General features: G+C 43.4%; 1 protein-coding gene and 1 pseudogene across 1 annotated transcript; one reads left to right on the top strand and one right to left on the bottom strand.

Moving 5' to 3' along the window:
• Window positions 1-2,762: 2,762 nt before the first annotated feature.
• LOC119544730 (lysozyme C, tracheal isozyme-like) lies at window positions 2,763-3,206 on the bottom strand. The gene has a single exon (XM_037850235.1). It carries the CDS (start codon window positions 3,204-3,206, stop codon window positions 2,763-2,765), a length of 444 nt encoding a protein of 147 aa, XP_037706163.1.
• Window positions 3,207-8,621: 5,415 nt separating this feature from the next.
• Window positions 8,622-11,121, top strand: LOC119543839 (annotated as a pseudogene).
• The last annotated feature ends 5,096 nt before the right edge of the window (window positions 11,122-16,217 follow it).

Below are 16,217 nucleotides of genomic sequence, written 5' to 3'. Positions count from 1 at the left end.
TTGAAATGTAGAGCCCTTATAACCAGCTTATTCAGCCCCCCAAAGTGCGGACTATTTCCACGTTGTGCTCTGAACATTCCGCCATTCAGAGCAGCTCCTGAATCCATTCAGAGAAACTCCCAATTTCAGGGCAACGTGACTCAACTTCCCCACCCTGTAGGTAAGCCCCATAATAAAAGCTCATGTCTCAGAACATGTCCAGTGCTTTCTTTAGTCCTTTGGCCACAAAAGCCCTCTTGGGCTTTGACATAAGGCATCAGAAGACTAAACAACAACAACAATGTGTACCAAAGCTGTAATTCCTAAGTCTGGGATCAGACACATCTGACAAATTACAGATTCCTTAAGACAAATGAGAGCATAAATTATTAAATTAGAAAACAGAAAAACAATGAAACTAATGAATAAATCCAAAAACTGGTTCTTTGAAAAAATGAACAATATAGACAAACCATTAGCTAACCTAATCGAGAAAGGAAAAAACACAAAATCACAAAATTAGAATTGTTAAGGGAAAATAATCATCAAAAACGAGTAAACTTTTAAAAAATCCTTAGAAGCCATTTTGCATACCTCCATGCAAATATATTTGAAAATGTAGACTAAAAAGATCATTTTAAAAAGAAAATATTACCTACCAAAATTGATCTAATAAAGAAAGTACAAACAGACCATTTACCATAGAAGAACTAGAGAAGGGTTAATATATTTCTTCCAGAACAAGCACTAGGCCTAGATGCTTTCATGGGGAAATTCTACCCAATCTTTACAGAATCATCTTTGAGAAGTGATATGGCATTCCATTTGAAGAATAAATAATCTCAGTGCTACTTAACTTATTCCAGATCACAGAAGAAAAGTAAGTTATTCAAAATTCATTTTATGAGCACTTTTGGTATTAATCTCAAAACCTAAAATAGTACCAAAAAGGAAAGCAATAGTTTAATCTCATATGTGAATATGATTCAAAAATCTTTAATCATGGTAAATATAAGCAATCAGATTCAATAGCTCAATAAAAACCAATGCATTGTGATGAAGAGGGATTTATTCCAGTAATGCAAGGGTGGGTAAATATCAGAAAAACTATCAATATTATCCATCATATAAAGAGGGCTAAGGAGAAAATCCTATGGTCTTTTCTATAGATGCAGACAAGTCATTTGCAAAATTCAACACTCATTCTTGTCAAAATAAAATAAGAATTGTTGATATGTCTGGGATCAGTGAGCAAATGTTTTTGGTTGGAGCAGAAAGTTCCTGCTGTTGAGTGATGGAAGATAATGTTGGGAAGATAAATTGTGTCTTCACAGCAGTGGACCCTGAATAGCAGGTTATGAAGTTTGTACTGTATGTTTGAGTTAATGAAAAGTCATTGAAAAGCAAATAAAGGTCTTAAGGAAAGCAGTGTTTCTGGAAAATTGATAGGGAGATTTGCTATTTGATGAATGGTTCCAGGAAGCAGGGAGAAGCTGGTGACAGGGAAATTCATTACAAGACCATCTCAATAATTGAGTTTTTTTTGTTTTGTTTTGTTTTTGAGACATGAGCTTATATTATGGGGCTTACCTGCATGGTTGGGAAGTTGAGTCACATTGCCCTGAATTCAGGAGTGTCTCTGAATGGATTCAGGAGCTGCTCTGAATGGCAGTGAGTTCAGAGCTCAACATGGAAATAGTCTGCCCTTTGAGGGGGCTGAATAAGCTGGTTATAAGAGCTTGACAGTCCAGTGGGTATGAGAGCATAAGATGGGGAGCAGGGGTCATGCAACGTGGGGAGGGGTTGATTGTAATCAACAGGGAGGAGGGGAGGATTATAGAGATAACAGTATCTCATGGAGTCTCAGGGAGGAGGTAGTTTTGGGTATAGATTACAGTTAGCATCTGATATTACAAGAAGAGTAGGTCAAACCTCAGCCATACTAGGTCAAGCAAAATGCTGTGTGCAGTTCTCAAGACACTTGGGGGCCAGGGGCTCCCACATTCCACCCCCATGCAGCAATTTGCGTTGACCATAGGACAGACATTGCATCCATAATCCACAACAACAATACAGTGAACAGCAGAGTACAAGTAAACAAGTACATATGGACAGTAATCCTATTAACAAGTGGCACCATGGCCAAGTTAAAGAATTAAACCATTTGGACAAAGGATCATCAGATAAATGTTCAGTATTTCGTATATGACCTGGCATATGAGTTTCAAGAGCTTGTGTTACATTTTGTGAGTTATCAGGTACATATACACAACACTGAATATTAATTAAAGCACAGGTACACCTGGGGCTAAAAGAGCTAAATGATAAAACTACCAGGCAGTCTGCTTTATTCCATATCTAGTTTTTTTGTTTGGTTGGTTTTTTATCCTAAGTTTTCCACAGAAATGAATTTCCCTTTCTGCAAACTTTCTGCAACTTTTTATGTCCATACAGGTTTTGTTTTTTTGTTTTTTGTTTTTTTTGAGTTGCAAAGTCTTTAATGATGTTTGCATTTGATACAACATGCAAAAATTCAACCTATGGTAAATTAGCCATTACTTCAATATCTGCAAAGTCATCTGCCTCAGGGCTTAATCATGATGCATGAATCTAAATTTTAAAAATTAAGAAATAGTAACAGGTCATCTAATCATCTTTGTATTCCTTTTTGATCTTCCAGATGCATATGTGATTTCTTAAAGTGCTATTATAGATTGATATATAAATTGTGGGTCTGCTATGTGGAAAAGAGGCAAAAATGAGATGCAGAAAGAAAACTGCAGTTAAACTCCACAACCTTGAACATACTGAGAGACATCTTTGCCCTGACAATGGCTTTTCCATGCCACCCATGCTGTAATTCCTTGATCACTGACAATCTTCTTTGCACACTTCACAGCTTGTGTGATGTCATCTTGCAGCAAAACGCTGCAGGATATACCACAGGAGTTAACTGCATTTGGGGTTTTGCCATCATTACACCAGTAGCGGCTATTGATCTGAAAAATCCCATAATCGGTGCTTTGGGGTCCGGAATTGTAGTTTGTAGCTTTTGTGTTATAACCACTCTCCCATTTGGTCAAACACATCCAGTTTGCCAGGCTGATGCCCTTGTAGCCATCCAATCCAAGGTTTTTCAGAGTTTTGGCCAATGCACACCTTTCAAACGTCTTGCCCTGGACAGAGGCAGAAAGGAGGAGAAGCCCCAGAACGAGGAGAGCCTTCATGTTGACTGGGAAGCCGATCTCTATCTCCATACAGGTTTTTGACCTACATTTTCTCTTTCTCATTCTGAAACAACCAGTCGTTTATAAAAAGACTACCTTCCTGTCCCTTTAATATAAAACTTCCTTTATATCTCTTATGCTTAAGTTACCAAAATAATTTTGGAACCCGCTTTCAAGCAGACATTCTACAGCATGCAATTGCCACTAAAATTAAAACTTGTTAGAATAATGCTAAATACTTAAAACCCTTTAGTTAATGCATTATTGGGCCATTAATATAAAAATTTTTTAACAAGAATTAATAGCACATGTAGGAACAATATATAAGCTGAGTTTTCATTAGTGGATAGAAGAGTTCCAGGTAAGGGGGATTTTAAATGCCGTATTTTCTTCCCCCGTGGGGAGCCCTTAGTGATCAGATCTACAGTTCGTTTGGGGTTGCAAAGTTACGCATACAGTTCCCTGGGGGATGGGGATCCCAGATGGGGAATACAAATAACCTTTGGCACAGTAAATACCCCATGGGCTTAGGATTCTCAACCAGGTTGGCTGCATGGGCTAGAACCATAGCCATTTGACCTTACTTCCCCCAGTTTCTAGTGTTTGTGGCACAGGCAAGAGCAGATTATTATCGCTGCCTTGCTGTGGCTTCAGGGCAGCTGCCCCCCTCACTTGAATTCACAAGGACTGCATGGGCCCGGCGGTTACCATTTCCACAGGAGCAGGAGCTGCTGCTTTGGGTCTGTAATTAATGCTAGTACCGTCATGGAGTCCATTGTTGTAAGGAGTTTCTATCATCCTTTAAGTGTGCCTTTAAAAGGTCATTTATTCTTTCAATTAACCCAGCTGCTGTGGGATTATAGGACAAGTGAAACATCCAAAGGACGTTATGCTCTGTAGCCCAGGCCTGAGTTCATTGCCCAGTGAAGGGGATCCCCCATCATTGTTCACGTGTGTGGGGACTCCGAAAAAGGCACTTAATTTTTCTAAGCTAGTATGGTAGCTTGTTAGTTGGCCTTGCCCACTGGGAAGGCCAGCAGCAGTCCCATAGCTGTATCTACAGTGGTGAAGGTGCATTTTGCCCCTTTGGACAGAGGAAGGGGGCCGATATAGTCTACTTGCCACCAGATGAGAGGAATCTGGTCTTGGCCGATGGGTCCGAGTCGGTGAGGAAGCATGCTGGGCAGTTGCAGTGAGCAGGAGAGGCTAGTGTTCTCTACTCCTTTTAACTCTTGTTGGGTAATAGGCAGCTGCAACTGCTGCACCAGCTTCCACAGGGTCCGGTAATCTTGGTGGTCAGTTTTCTGATGCAGCCATCCTGTCGCCTCACGCATCGTTGCTGTTAGGTTGTAGAATTTCGCTAGGGCATCTGCTTTTGCATTACCTGACAATGAGTTAACATTATGGGCAGAAATATGGAAAGCAGTTACCTTACGTTTCTGGTAGGCCGCCCAGATATCTTCCCACAGTTCCTTCCCCCATAGGGGCAGTCGACCACCGTCCATTGCTCCTGCTTCCACGTGGCCATCCTTACTGTTAGGCCTCAATATATGGCCCAGTTATCTGGGCAGACAGTCAAGGTGTCTCCTGGTTCATAGACAATTACCATCCATACAGCCCACAGCTCAGCCCACTGGCTGCTATGGAAAGTTCCAGTCTTCCACCAGATGATGTAAGCACTTGGCTGGACAGTCATGGCCATCCAGATAGCCTGTTGCCCAAGTGCCAATCCATCAGTATACCATGCAGAGTCAGGTATACTCCCTTGTCCGTCAATGGTGGGCATGGGAGGAGCCACCTCAGGAGGATCAACAGGAGGCAGGGCATGCTGCTCTTCCACATGGGAGACCAGTCCTAAAATTTCATGCATCTCTGCACTCAAGGGCCTATTGTTAAAAATTCGGCATTGCAGGACATAGGCTTTCCATTTTGTTAGCATGCTTAGCTGAGCACTCCCCAAATGGGGCTTCTTTATAGTCTCCTGTGTCCACCCCTGTATGAGTGTGGCCACCTGTAAGGTCACTGGGCACCTTTAAGTTAGACCTTCTGCTTGTAACAGAGCATTATAAGCTGCGCACAATTGCTTTTCCGATGGGCTATATCTGAGTTCTGTGCCCTTCCAAAGTTGGGACCAGAATCTAATGGTCACACATTTAGCCTGTTGTGTTTGCCACAAATCCAAGCCAAAGCCAATATTGGCACTGGCCACATCCAATTCACAGGATATATTGGGGTCCACCCCCCTTAAAGCCTGTGCTTGTGCTTTTATAAATACAGCCTGCCATGGAAAATCCCATTCCCATGCTTTTCCTTTTCTAATTAGGGTGTACAAAGGTTTTAACATTTTTAAATAGAGTATAAACAGTTTCCAATAACCAAGTAAACCAAGAAAAGCTATTAATTGTTTAGGAGTTAGCAGTATAGGATAACTTTGTATTTTAACAACAACAACTAAAGGAATAGCTTTCATTTTACCCAACCAGACAATACCCAAGAACTTGATAGAATGTCCAGGCTCTAGTAATTCGCTTTGATTTATCACCCATCCTCGACTTTCATGGTGGGTCACCACTGTGCTAGTGGCAATTTCTAGTTCTGGAAAAGAATTACCAGTTAGCATGATATCCTCTGGGCAAACAGATGTCAGTACTTGGCTGGACAGTGCCTTTTTTTTAAATCCTGTGCTACCAGCCCATGGCAGATGGTGGGACTGTGGAGGTGTCCTTGTGGAAGCACAGCAAATGTCCATTGTTGGTTTTCCCACATGAAGGTGGATGCAGTCTGGCTGGAGGGACCTAAAATACTAAAATAAGCTTTAGCAAGGTTTAACACAAAGTGAAATTGGCTTCATTGAGTACTCATATCCTTCAACAAGGTAGCTATATTTGACAGAGCTGCAAACAAAGAAGTTGTTAAATTAAGTTCAATATAATTAATAGTCATTTGCCAGGTACCATTAGTTTTTTTCATTGGCCAGACACAGTTATTAAATGACTGTGGTAATTTATGCTGATATATTGTCACAGTACATCTGGGGGAAGTCACCTTTGTTGGACCAGAGGACACACATGCTTACTTTCCTCAGTTTTAATTTCCCGGTCAAACAGGGGCTCATCATCTTTTGATGAGGAATCAACAGAGTCCCACACTTTAGGGTTCCAGTCAGGGGAAGCTAGGGTATGCCTCACTTGCCCTTTGGGCAGCTTATGCCCTCTTACTCTAAGGTACTGGTGTGCCAATATTTCTAAACTTTTATCCAAAGCATCTTTCAATTTGGCTTGGGTCAATTGCGTATCCCTTTCTAACTTCAATTCTTCTTCTAAGTGGCAGACTGCCGCATCGGCCTTTAAGGCCTTTTCTGTAGCTGCACACACAGCCTTCAAGAATGGCCAGATTGCTGCAGCAGCCTGACGGCCGTCCTTTTTCTCATAAAATCCTACTAGTCCTGTGGCCTGTAGCAGGAGAGCTATTATTCCAGCCGGGGAGTCATACACATCTCCATACTCCCTTGGCAGACCCCATTCATCTAGGAGGGTAGCCACCCCTCCCCACATAAGTGTCACAGGCCACCCCAGTATCCCACCTGGGGACTTCCCCTTTCCTTTCCCCAGGTTCATGTCATCAGTGGCTGGAATTTCTTTAGTCTCCTGGCTGGCTCGCCAACTGTCACGGCCCAAGAGGACTTTTGTATCCAAAGGACTAAAGAAAGCACCGGACATGTTCTGAGACATGAGTTTTTATTTTGGGGCTTACCTACAGGGTGGGGAAGCTGAGTCATATTGCCCTGAATTCAGGAGCTTCTCTGAATGGATTCAGGAACTGTTCTGAATGGTGACGAGTTCAGAGCTCAATGTGAAAATAGTCCACCAATAACAGATTTTTTAAAAGACTTTTTCAGGTGAAATTTTACTGAATTTCATATACAAGCAAATTTGAGTATACTATTTTTTACACAAATGGCAGCCTTCCCTACCTAATGCACTCTGTCTTGTTTTTCTCACTTAACTATACACTTAGAGTATATAGTCTTCCATATCAGTATATGAAGAGCTTGCTCACTCTTTTTTTACTGCTGCATAGTAATCCATTGAATGTGCCGTAATTTATTAGTCCTCTACTGATGAACATTTGGGTTGTTCCGAAACAATGCTATTGCAGACAGTGCTGCAATAAATCAACTTAATTCCCTTATACACACGTACATCTCTGCAATAGATTCCAAAGAGTGTAATCGCTGTGTCAAATGATCTGTGCATTTGTAATCATTAGGTATTGCTAAATAGACCTCTGGAGAGCAATGTGTCCACCACCTTCACTCCAATGAATGGCATTATTTGTTTTCCTGTGCCCTTGGTTACATAGTGTTACCGAACGTTGTGATCTTTGCCAATCTGATAGGCAAAAATTGGAATCTCAGGAGAGTTTAAATTTGCATGTCTCATCATGAGTGAGATTGAACCACATTTTTTCATGAAATTGGGCAGAATCTTCAGAGTCCATCCTTGCCCCCATGTGATTGGTAAGAGCCTTGACTTACCCCAGTCAATTACAGGGAAAATATTAGATCCCTGGTCTTCTGACACTAATCCCCGTTTTACTATACTATGTCTAGAAGCTCCACACCCATATCTCCAAGGTACCTGAGTTGGTGTGGGTCCCGGAGTAACTTTGGGAGTCCAAGGGTCACATCGGGTGTTGGGAGAGAGAACAGACTTGATGTAGAAAACCTGCTCTGACCTGGGGCTAACTGAATGGGTCTGGTCTCAAAGTTGTAGAGAATTCTCCCAGTTCAGGTAGTTACACATTGACTACTTGTCCCATTTGCCCCTGAAAGTTAGGTTATAGCAACAAGAGCTGATCTCCATGGATAAATAAGTACTCACTCTGCATCAGGACCTGTGCTCAGTACTTTCACACTGTAACTCACTGAATCAGGTTTTGTAGTCATTCATTATTCAGGCATTTGACAATATTTACTAAGCATTTACTAGAGAAAGGCATTGTTCCAGGGCTGGGTACCTATCATTTAGAAAAACAGGGCCCCTGCTGTCATAGAGTTCACATATTAGTAGGGGAGACAGATAATAAGAAATCAAATAAATATGCACGTCTAGAGAATGATAAATGCCAGGGAGAAGAGCAAGGTGGTGAGACGGGGAAATACATTTTTAGGTAGGATGGTTACCTTTGAGAAGGTGATAATTGTGCAAAGACCTGAAAGATAAGGAGCCAGCCATGCAAAGATTAGGAGAAAGAGCACTCCAGGCAGACGGATACTGTAGAGGCCTTGAGGGGGTCACAGCTTGGCCTGTTGGAGGAAGTACAGTGGGGGGGGGGCGGTGCGAAGGGGTGGGGAGGGAGTGGGGGTGGGCAGCCTGGCTGAAGAGGACCAAGTGCTGGGTTGACTCGGGAGGGATGGCAGGGCCACGTAGGCTGTGATAGGAGCAATACTGCCACTTCACAGATGAGGAAACTGAGGCTCAGAAATAGGAAACTTGCCCAAAGCCAGACAACTGATAAGCAGCAGAAGGATGATGCAACCAGGGTTTGTTTGACTCTAGACCTGTGCTCTTTAATACTCAGTTATGTTCTATTCCCTGGATTTATCCTCACTTATTCCTTTTGTATTGAAAAGTATTTCCAGTGTGTAGCACATGCTACGTAAATGGTTATTCAGTGAATGTTACTCTAGACTAAGAATCTAATCTCACATTTTTAGGGGCTTTTAAAAGTTTATGACTCATAGTTTCAAATTATTGCATTTCAATTCTACAACAAACCTGGGAGTTGGATGTTTTAATCTCCACTTTATGAAGGGTAAAACAGAGGCTTACAGATGTAAAGTGATTTTCCCCAAAGTTTCAAAAGGTGTTAGATGCTTTTTGTGAGGTCTGCCCATTTCACACTGCTCTGACCCAAGAAGGTCCTTCCTGCTCCACGGACCATCTATAAATGGGAGCAGAAAGGAGTGGGCAGGGAGTTGGCAGCCATATTTGGGCCGTATGACCCATCTCCTCCGACGATAATTATCCTTGGGCTGGACATCTGACCAAATTTGGGCTAATCAAATACTCCCTCTTTGAGAATTTGGATTTAGAGAACCCAAGTCAGTGTCTTTTGAACTACAGAGAAGGAAACTCAAAAACCAGAGTTTCTGGAACTCAGTGAATGCACTGATAATGTTGCACCTGGTGATGACTCACGCTGCTTGCTGGGCTCCAGAAATCTAGTCGCCTTATTAAGTAATGTATTCATAGATCCAAGCAAACTTTTGGCACACAACCTTTCCAGAGGCTGCAAACACCTGAATATAAATTCAGTTATTGGCAGTGTTTTTAAAGAAACACTATTTTCTATCTTTACATCTATGTTACCTAAGGTACCTGAGGATTCACAGCTTTAGCAGATTAGAGACAGAGCTTTTGTTGTCAAATTAGTCAAAGCCCTGGATTCCATGGACTATTCCATTCAGTGAAAATTTAAAATGTAGAGCACAGTAGTCATCTTGCATTTTTCACATTTCTCTTCAATGAAAAATATTTTTTTTCTGTTGGGATATTATCAGAAATCATCAAACATAAATTCCAAGAACAGGCCCTTCACTCCTTAAAAAAATAAATAAATAAAATTAAAATAAAAAACCACCTTCATGCTGAGAGAAAACAGGAGAAATTTCAACTTAAAACCTTACTTTAAAATAAAACAGTTGGGGTACCCCGGGCCCTGAGGGCCGGGCGGAGCCTCAGAGGAGGGGGTGGGGGCAGCAGACGGGCCACGCCTTGAGCGTCCGGCGCCGCCCTGCTTCCGGGTCTAGGCGTGGGCTTACTGGGCACCAACGGCTTCTTGCTGCCCCCTGAGCACCCACCTGCAGGCCGCGGGCCAGTACGTGCGCAGTGGCCGCTACCTGTGGGCCGCGCTGGTGCTGGCGCTGCTGGGCCTCGCCTCGGCCGCACTTCAGCTCTGCGATTGGGTCTGGCTACACGCTGACCCCACCAGCTTACACAGGTCGCAGCATCTCCTGCAGCTGGGCTACCTGTACAGGTGCATGCAGGGGCTGCAGCTTAGCGCCTTCAGGGTTTGACTTGGCCTAGGCCGACTTCCTCTCGCTGGACGTCAACATGCTGTGGCCCTTTGAGACCTTCTTGGAGATGCCGTCACAGCTCACACAGGTGCTGGCCATCGTGCTGCAGAGTAGCCAGGCCTAGTACCACCAGTGGGTTGGCGTCTGCACGCCCTTCCTGGATATCTCGAGGGCGCTGCTTGGCTGTCAGCCGGCCTTGGGTATCTGCCTCCCCTCCAAACACCTCCTGGGGCTGGGCTCCCCCGTCATCTACTTCCTGTGGAATCTGCTGCTGCTGTGGCCCGAGTCCTGGCCCTGTTCTCTGCCCTCTTCCGGGGCTACGTGGCCCTACACTTCCTAGACCTGTGGCTGGTGCTACTGCCCTGAATCTAGCTTCAGGGCACGGACTTTATGCCTGACCCCTGCTCCGAGTGACTGCACCAGCAACAATGGCCACCATTCTCTATTTCTCCTGGTTCAAGGTGGCTGAGGGCCGTGCCCAAGGCCGGGCCACCATCCACCTGGTGTTCCTCCTGAACACCACCTGGTGGCCACCTGGGTGGCTCACAGTGCCTGGCTGCCCAGTAGGATCCCATTGCGGGTGTTGCTGCCTGTGGGAGGCTTCTGCTTCCTTTGGGCCTGGCTGTGCAGCTTGTCTACCATCGCTGGCATCACCCAGCTGCCATAGCTGCCACTGGAAGCCTGACCAGGTGGAGGGAGCGGGTTCTCCTCTGCCTCCAGTGGTGTCAGCTGCCTCAGAACTGACACATCACCTGGTTGGCTCACAAATCTCTCCCCAAGGCTAAGGACGAGGCTGCTTTGTTATGGAAGAGAGAGATGAATGGGGTCCTTTGAGCTCAGGATCAGGAGCAATGGACAGTGAATTAATTGGTAGAAGGCAGGAGAAGATAAGCTAATTATGCTGCTCTTGATTCACCAGAGCTTAATGTCTGATCTGTCCTAGGCACTGAAGACCAGAATTAAGACATAAGCCTGCCTTCAAGGTGTTCACAATGTGAACAAGAGGAGAAGGCCTGGGCCCTGGAGGGTCAATGGGCCTCAGTTATGTACAAGACACTTTGGGGGGGGGGGGACCCTCTTTTTCGTCACACTCCACCCTACCCCTCCAACCAACATGGCTGGTGGCCCCAAAGCTTCCCATCGATGGTATTTTCACCTCTCTGGCCACCTCTGAAACAGTTGGTGGAGGTGCTATCCCACCCCTTAGTTCCCCTATCCTGAGCTAGAAGTCTCCAGGATCTCCAGGGTGTGTTTTTGAGAATTCATCCTCCCCTTTCCCCATCCCGTTCATTCAATTAACTCAACAAATGTTTACTGGGAGACTTTTATATGCCAGGAACATCATTCTAGCCTTGGAATCTGGAACACCATCAGCTGCCACCTTAGCTTCATCCCCCTTCCTCTCCAACCACTCCTGGGTAGGATCTCAAATGGTGGAAGACTGACCCAGGGAAGCCCCTGTCAGCCCCTCCAGGGTCTCAGTACCGCTGGACCAACCTCTGCCCCTGCACTGAAGGCGCCACCTTCCAACCAAGTGCCTGTGAACCTGTGGCCTAGGTCATGGCCCAGCCCTCTGAGGACTATTCTTTTCTTGAGCCAGTGTACCTCCCAGCTCAGAGTCCACGTGACAGGAAGAGAATGTGTGTGCCTATGTGTTTCTGCAAGTGAGAGATGTGTTGTTAACAGTATTATTTGGTTATTATCAAAACCTCTTAAAATAAAAAAATTAAACTAAAAAAAAAAAACAAGAATGATTACAGGTGATGTTTCTGTAACCGGGAGACAGAAAGCAAAAAGAAGAAAGACTAAGGGGTCTCTGATTGGCCCCTGGCCAACATCTAGGGAATGGTTCGGTTTGCATGCTCTCCAACCATGAAAATCTGTTATGAATTTGATTTCAGTCATGTCTTTCTTGGTTTGAATCCCATTGAATCAAACTACATGAAACAAACCATATTTTTCCAATGGATTTTGACAAATTTTATGAGGAAAACTTTAGAATTTGGCATACTGTACCTAACTAAAGAACTTGGGGGAAGGAGACACTCAGGCCCACCTATTTTTAAAAGCCCTTCTCTGTGTTTGACTTATGCTTTAATAAAACATCAGAGTAACTCATATCTAGTAAAGAAAAGGGAGTGATTTCTCCCAAATCTGTCACTCTTGCATTGGAATTGGCCAAGCTCATGTACGAGGTGCCCCAACTTAAGACAAAGAAAACGTATTTGACTTTTCACAGATGCTGTATTGGGGGTGGTCATTTTCATTTGTAAAGAATATTCCCTATTAATATCATCCACTGTTAAATCCTTTCCAACAGCTAGCTTCCCAGACACTATGACATGACTTGATTTCCATATTTGGTTAACGTAACACTTTTCAAGACCATGTTTATTACAATAGAGCTGGGTAGAGCTACACAAAGTAGTTATTAAAATTTTTAAAACATTTTATCTGCCATTTGGATGATCTGGTTATACTTCATGCATCTACTCAACTTCATGAATATTCTTAAAACTAAAAATTGATTGGACTACTTCACAGATATTCACCTCCAACACATATTATCTAATAAACAAAGCAAGTCCCAGAATAAAATATATAACATAATGTATATTTATGTTTAAAATATACATTTGTATTTAGTCTGTGTGTTTGATTATAAAAGAACAGAAAGAGGTCTGGGGGAAAAAAACACCAATTTGCTCGTGATAGCTATCTACTGTAGGCAGAGGTGTGGGATGGGAGACAGTTTTCACTCAGTGTACTCATGATTTGTTTGAATTTTTCACACACCTAGCATTACTTGTGTAACTAAAAAAAATATTATTCTTTTAAAACTGTTCTAACTGGTCAGGCTTGGTTAGTGAGAGAAGCAGGTTTTTAAGATGCTTACGTAAAAAAGATTATTGTGCATAATTATACTTAGAGATTACAGTCCCGGAAAGGTGGCTACCATTTAAATATATCTTTCTCACGAAGTTAACAATACCCCTGCCTGACTCAGTTGATGAGCAATAAAAATACTTTTCAACATGTGGTCTAGGGCTTTTGAGTTTCCAATTCGGTTTTCTAATAAGTCATCTTATAGTGGTAAGGGTCCCTGGGCAGGTGGGACACAGCGAGATCAATGCCACCATTAACTTGCTGGAGGAGACCGGGCACTTGCCATAACTCCCCACCCCACCCCCCACCCCCCTCCCTGGGTCTCGGAGTTCTCCACAGCCGGAAGCAGGTTTAGTCAAGGTCCTTTCAACTAAAGCAGCTGCAGCTCTAAGTACCATCTACGATGAACAGACGACCAACCCTGTAACCCATCTGTGCACGTAGAACTCCATCGTCCAAGCAAGGACCCTGACCATCATGCCTGCCAATATAAGTTCTCAGAATCAGAATTACCTGCAGTGCTATACCTTTGCTTTAGTTGAGTCTTTGGTATTAATTCAGTAGAGAGGTTCTCAGCGAACAATCTGCAGGGAAATCTCAGAACTATTGAGACTCCAGAACAGGCATCTAAGCAGAAGGTCTCAGAGTCTGGCCCACAGTGTGATCTTAGAAACTGAACTAATGGCCAACCTTTAAAAATTGGAAGATTTTACATAGAAGTATGGATTTTGAGCTTCTTTTTAAAAACTGAAAGATCTGACAACACTGGACCAACATTTGTCATGGCAACAAGCATCTGAGCTGAGTATCTGCTGCTCTGTTTAGATTGGGCATTACTCAAGTTTTCTACAGTTCCCACCATTCGATTTTGCTTATGCCCTGCCTATGTTGTTCATTTAATTGCCAGCTTGCTCCTAAAGCATTTGAGTTTACAATCACTACATTTTTTTTTTTGTTTCATAGTTTTTTCTACTGGAAAAGATAGACAATAAACAAACAATTACACAGTGAATTAAAAGCAATTGTTATAAGTGCTATCATGGGTATATCCAGGGTATTAGTAGAACATGTAACAGTGGACCTGACCCAGTCTGGGCATCATCTTCTTCTGTGCCCCCAGAGATAAGTGACATGTCCAAAGTTACTCAACCTGTAAAAGAGGGGGAATCAAAACCCCATCTTTTGGCTCAGACATTTTGTGGTCTTTGGACCAGATCTTGGAATGTGCCTTATATTTGGGCCAATAATCTTGTTTCCACTCTTTATACTCGCAGGGAGAGCTAATGGGAATATGGATGAATCAATATACTCACTTCAGAGATTTAAAAAAACATTCAAAACACAGGTTATCACTGATATTGAGTCAGTAGAACCAACCCTGTTCATGAAGGTTGATGCCATCTTCTTGATTTTCACAAGCACAGCAGAGTTAAAACACTCAACACACCCAAGCTCAGCAAGGAATAGATGTGTTGGCATGGATGCCTCACAACAGCACTTCAACAATAAAAACAACACTGTCAACTGTGTTTTTCTACATTGGGTGAAACATTTTGAATGAAAGTGATAATCTTTAATTTTGGAATTTTGTCAGTTGAATTTTCCATAATCCGATAATTATTCCAATTTGGCAATATTCATTTCAAAAGAAGTTTCCTAAGAACCTACCAAACTCTCAGGATCCACGTAAAAATACGACTCCAATTTCTGCTCTAAAGGAACCCACAGACTAGTGGTGAAGTTAATAACAAATCAACAATTCTTTGACTATCAGCTAGCTATTTCTCATACTTCTTTCCAAAACCAAAGCTCTCCTAGCTTGCTGAGGCAAGGGGTCATCAAGAGAAGTCACGCTGCATTTTCTTTCTATATTTCCCTATCTTAGAACTCATCGTTCTCCATAACTTCAAGATAGACATAACATGCTCGACAAGATGGCTGTCCATCAAAATACAACTCCTTGGCACCACAGGGCTTAGAAAATATTAAATCTGAGGGCAATCATGTTAATTCACAGGTGGGTACCCCAATTTCAACTTGCTGCTAGCAACATATATATAGAAGTCCCTAAACCTCATTACTTTTCTGGGACTTTTGTTTTCTCATTTATAAAATAAGCAGATTCACCTCAAACACTCAAGTATATTCCAGCACTAAGATTTCTTCCCTTGTTTTAAAAAATCATACCTAGTCACTACCATGGAAAAAAAGTTGCTTAACCATTCCAAGAAACCCTCTTGAAATATGGTTTTGATTCAGCAAGGACGGAAGCAATGATGGTCCTGTGGTATTTCCTGTTCCCCCAGAGACCCAGAGTTGGTAAAGGAATGTATAAGAGGAAGCCATGCTGGCTTTCCAGTGGGGGACGTGTCCTTCCTGAGCGGTGTCACCAGGCACTCCCAGGGAGGAATGGCATTAACACATCCTCATGCAAACGGACTCAAGTGCTCGTGCAAGTGCACGGCCCAGGACTCCCTGTGAATGTGGGAAACTGGCATTTGGTGATGCTGTCCATTGAACCTCCACATCTCCCTCTGGGCCCTCACGGTGCTATTTCAAAGTGCTCTGTTCCAATACCCCAAGTCAATGTCCATTTCTGAACGGGACTGCCGAGGTCAGACTTGGAGTGAGCCAAGACTGTTCAGGGTGCTGTTTTAGGAGAGCCACGTCGTTCCTGAGATTCCAAGGGGCCACCAGCCGGACACTCGGGGCGACATGCCAGTCTCCAGGGTCTGTTACGACATTATTGCTGGCCCTAGACCAAATTGCATCTGCGAAGAGCGGGATTGCAACCAGCGCCTCAGGACTGAGCAGCAGCTTGGGGTGCGGGTCCCCCCACTAGAGTCTGTGCCCCCCCCCCCACACTTCAGGCCGGAACGCGGTCATGCGCCTTGACCTCAATCACTACATTTTAAAGCAAGGAAGGCCAGTTAACCATGCTGTTCATTGGAGTCCCATCTCCCAATGTTAGATACAAAAAGAAGATATGGTCACTCACATTAAGGAATTTAGAATCCAGTAGAGGAGATACACCAAGCATCTGA

Source organism: Choloepus didactylus, chromosome 9 (assembly GCF_015220235.1).
Source record: "Choloepus didactylus isolate mChoDid1 chromosome 9, mChoDid1.pri, whole genome shotgun sequence".
In the NCBI taxonomy this organism is placed as follows: domain Eukaryota; kingdom Metazoa; phylum Chordata; class Mammalia; order Pilosa; family Megalonychidae; genus Choloepus; species Choloepus didactylus.
Note: the sequence above shows the minus strand (reverse complement) of the source record. Positions and strands in the feature narration are given on the sequence as shown.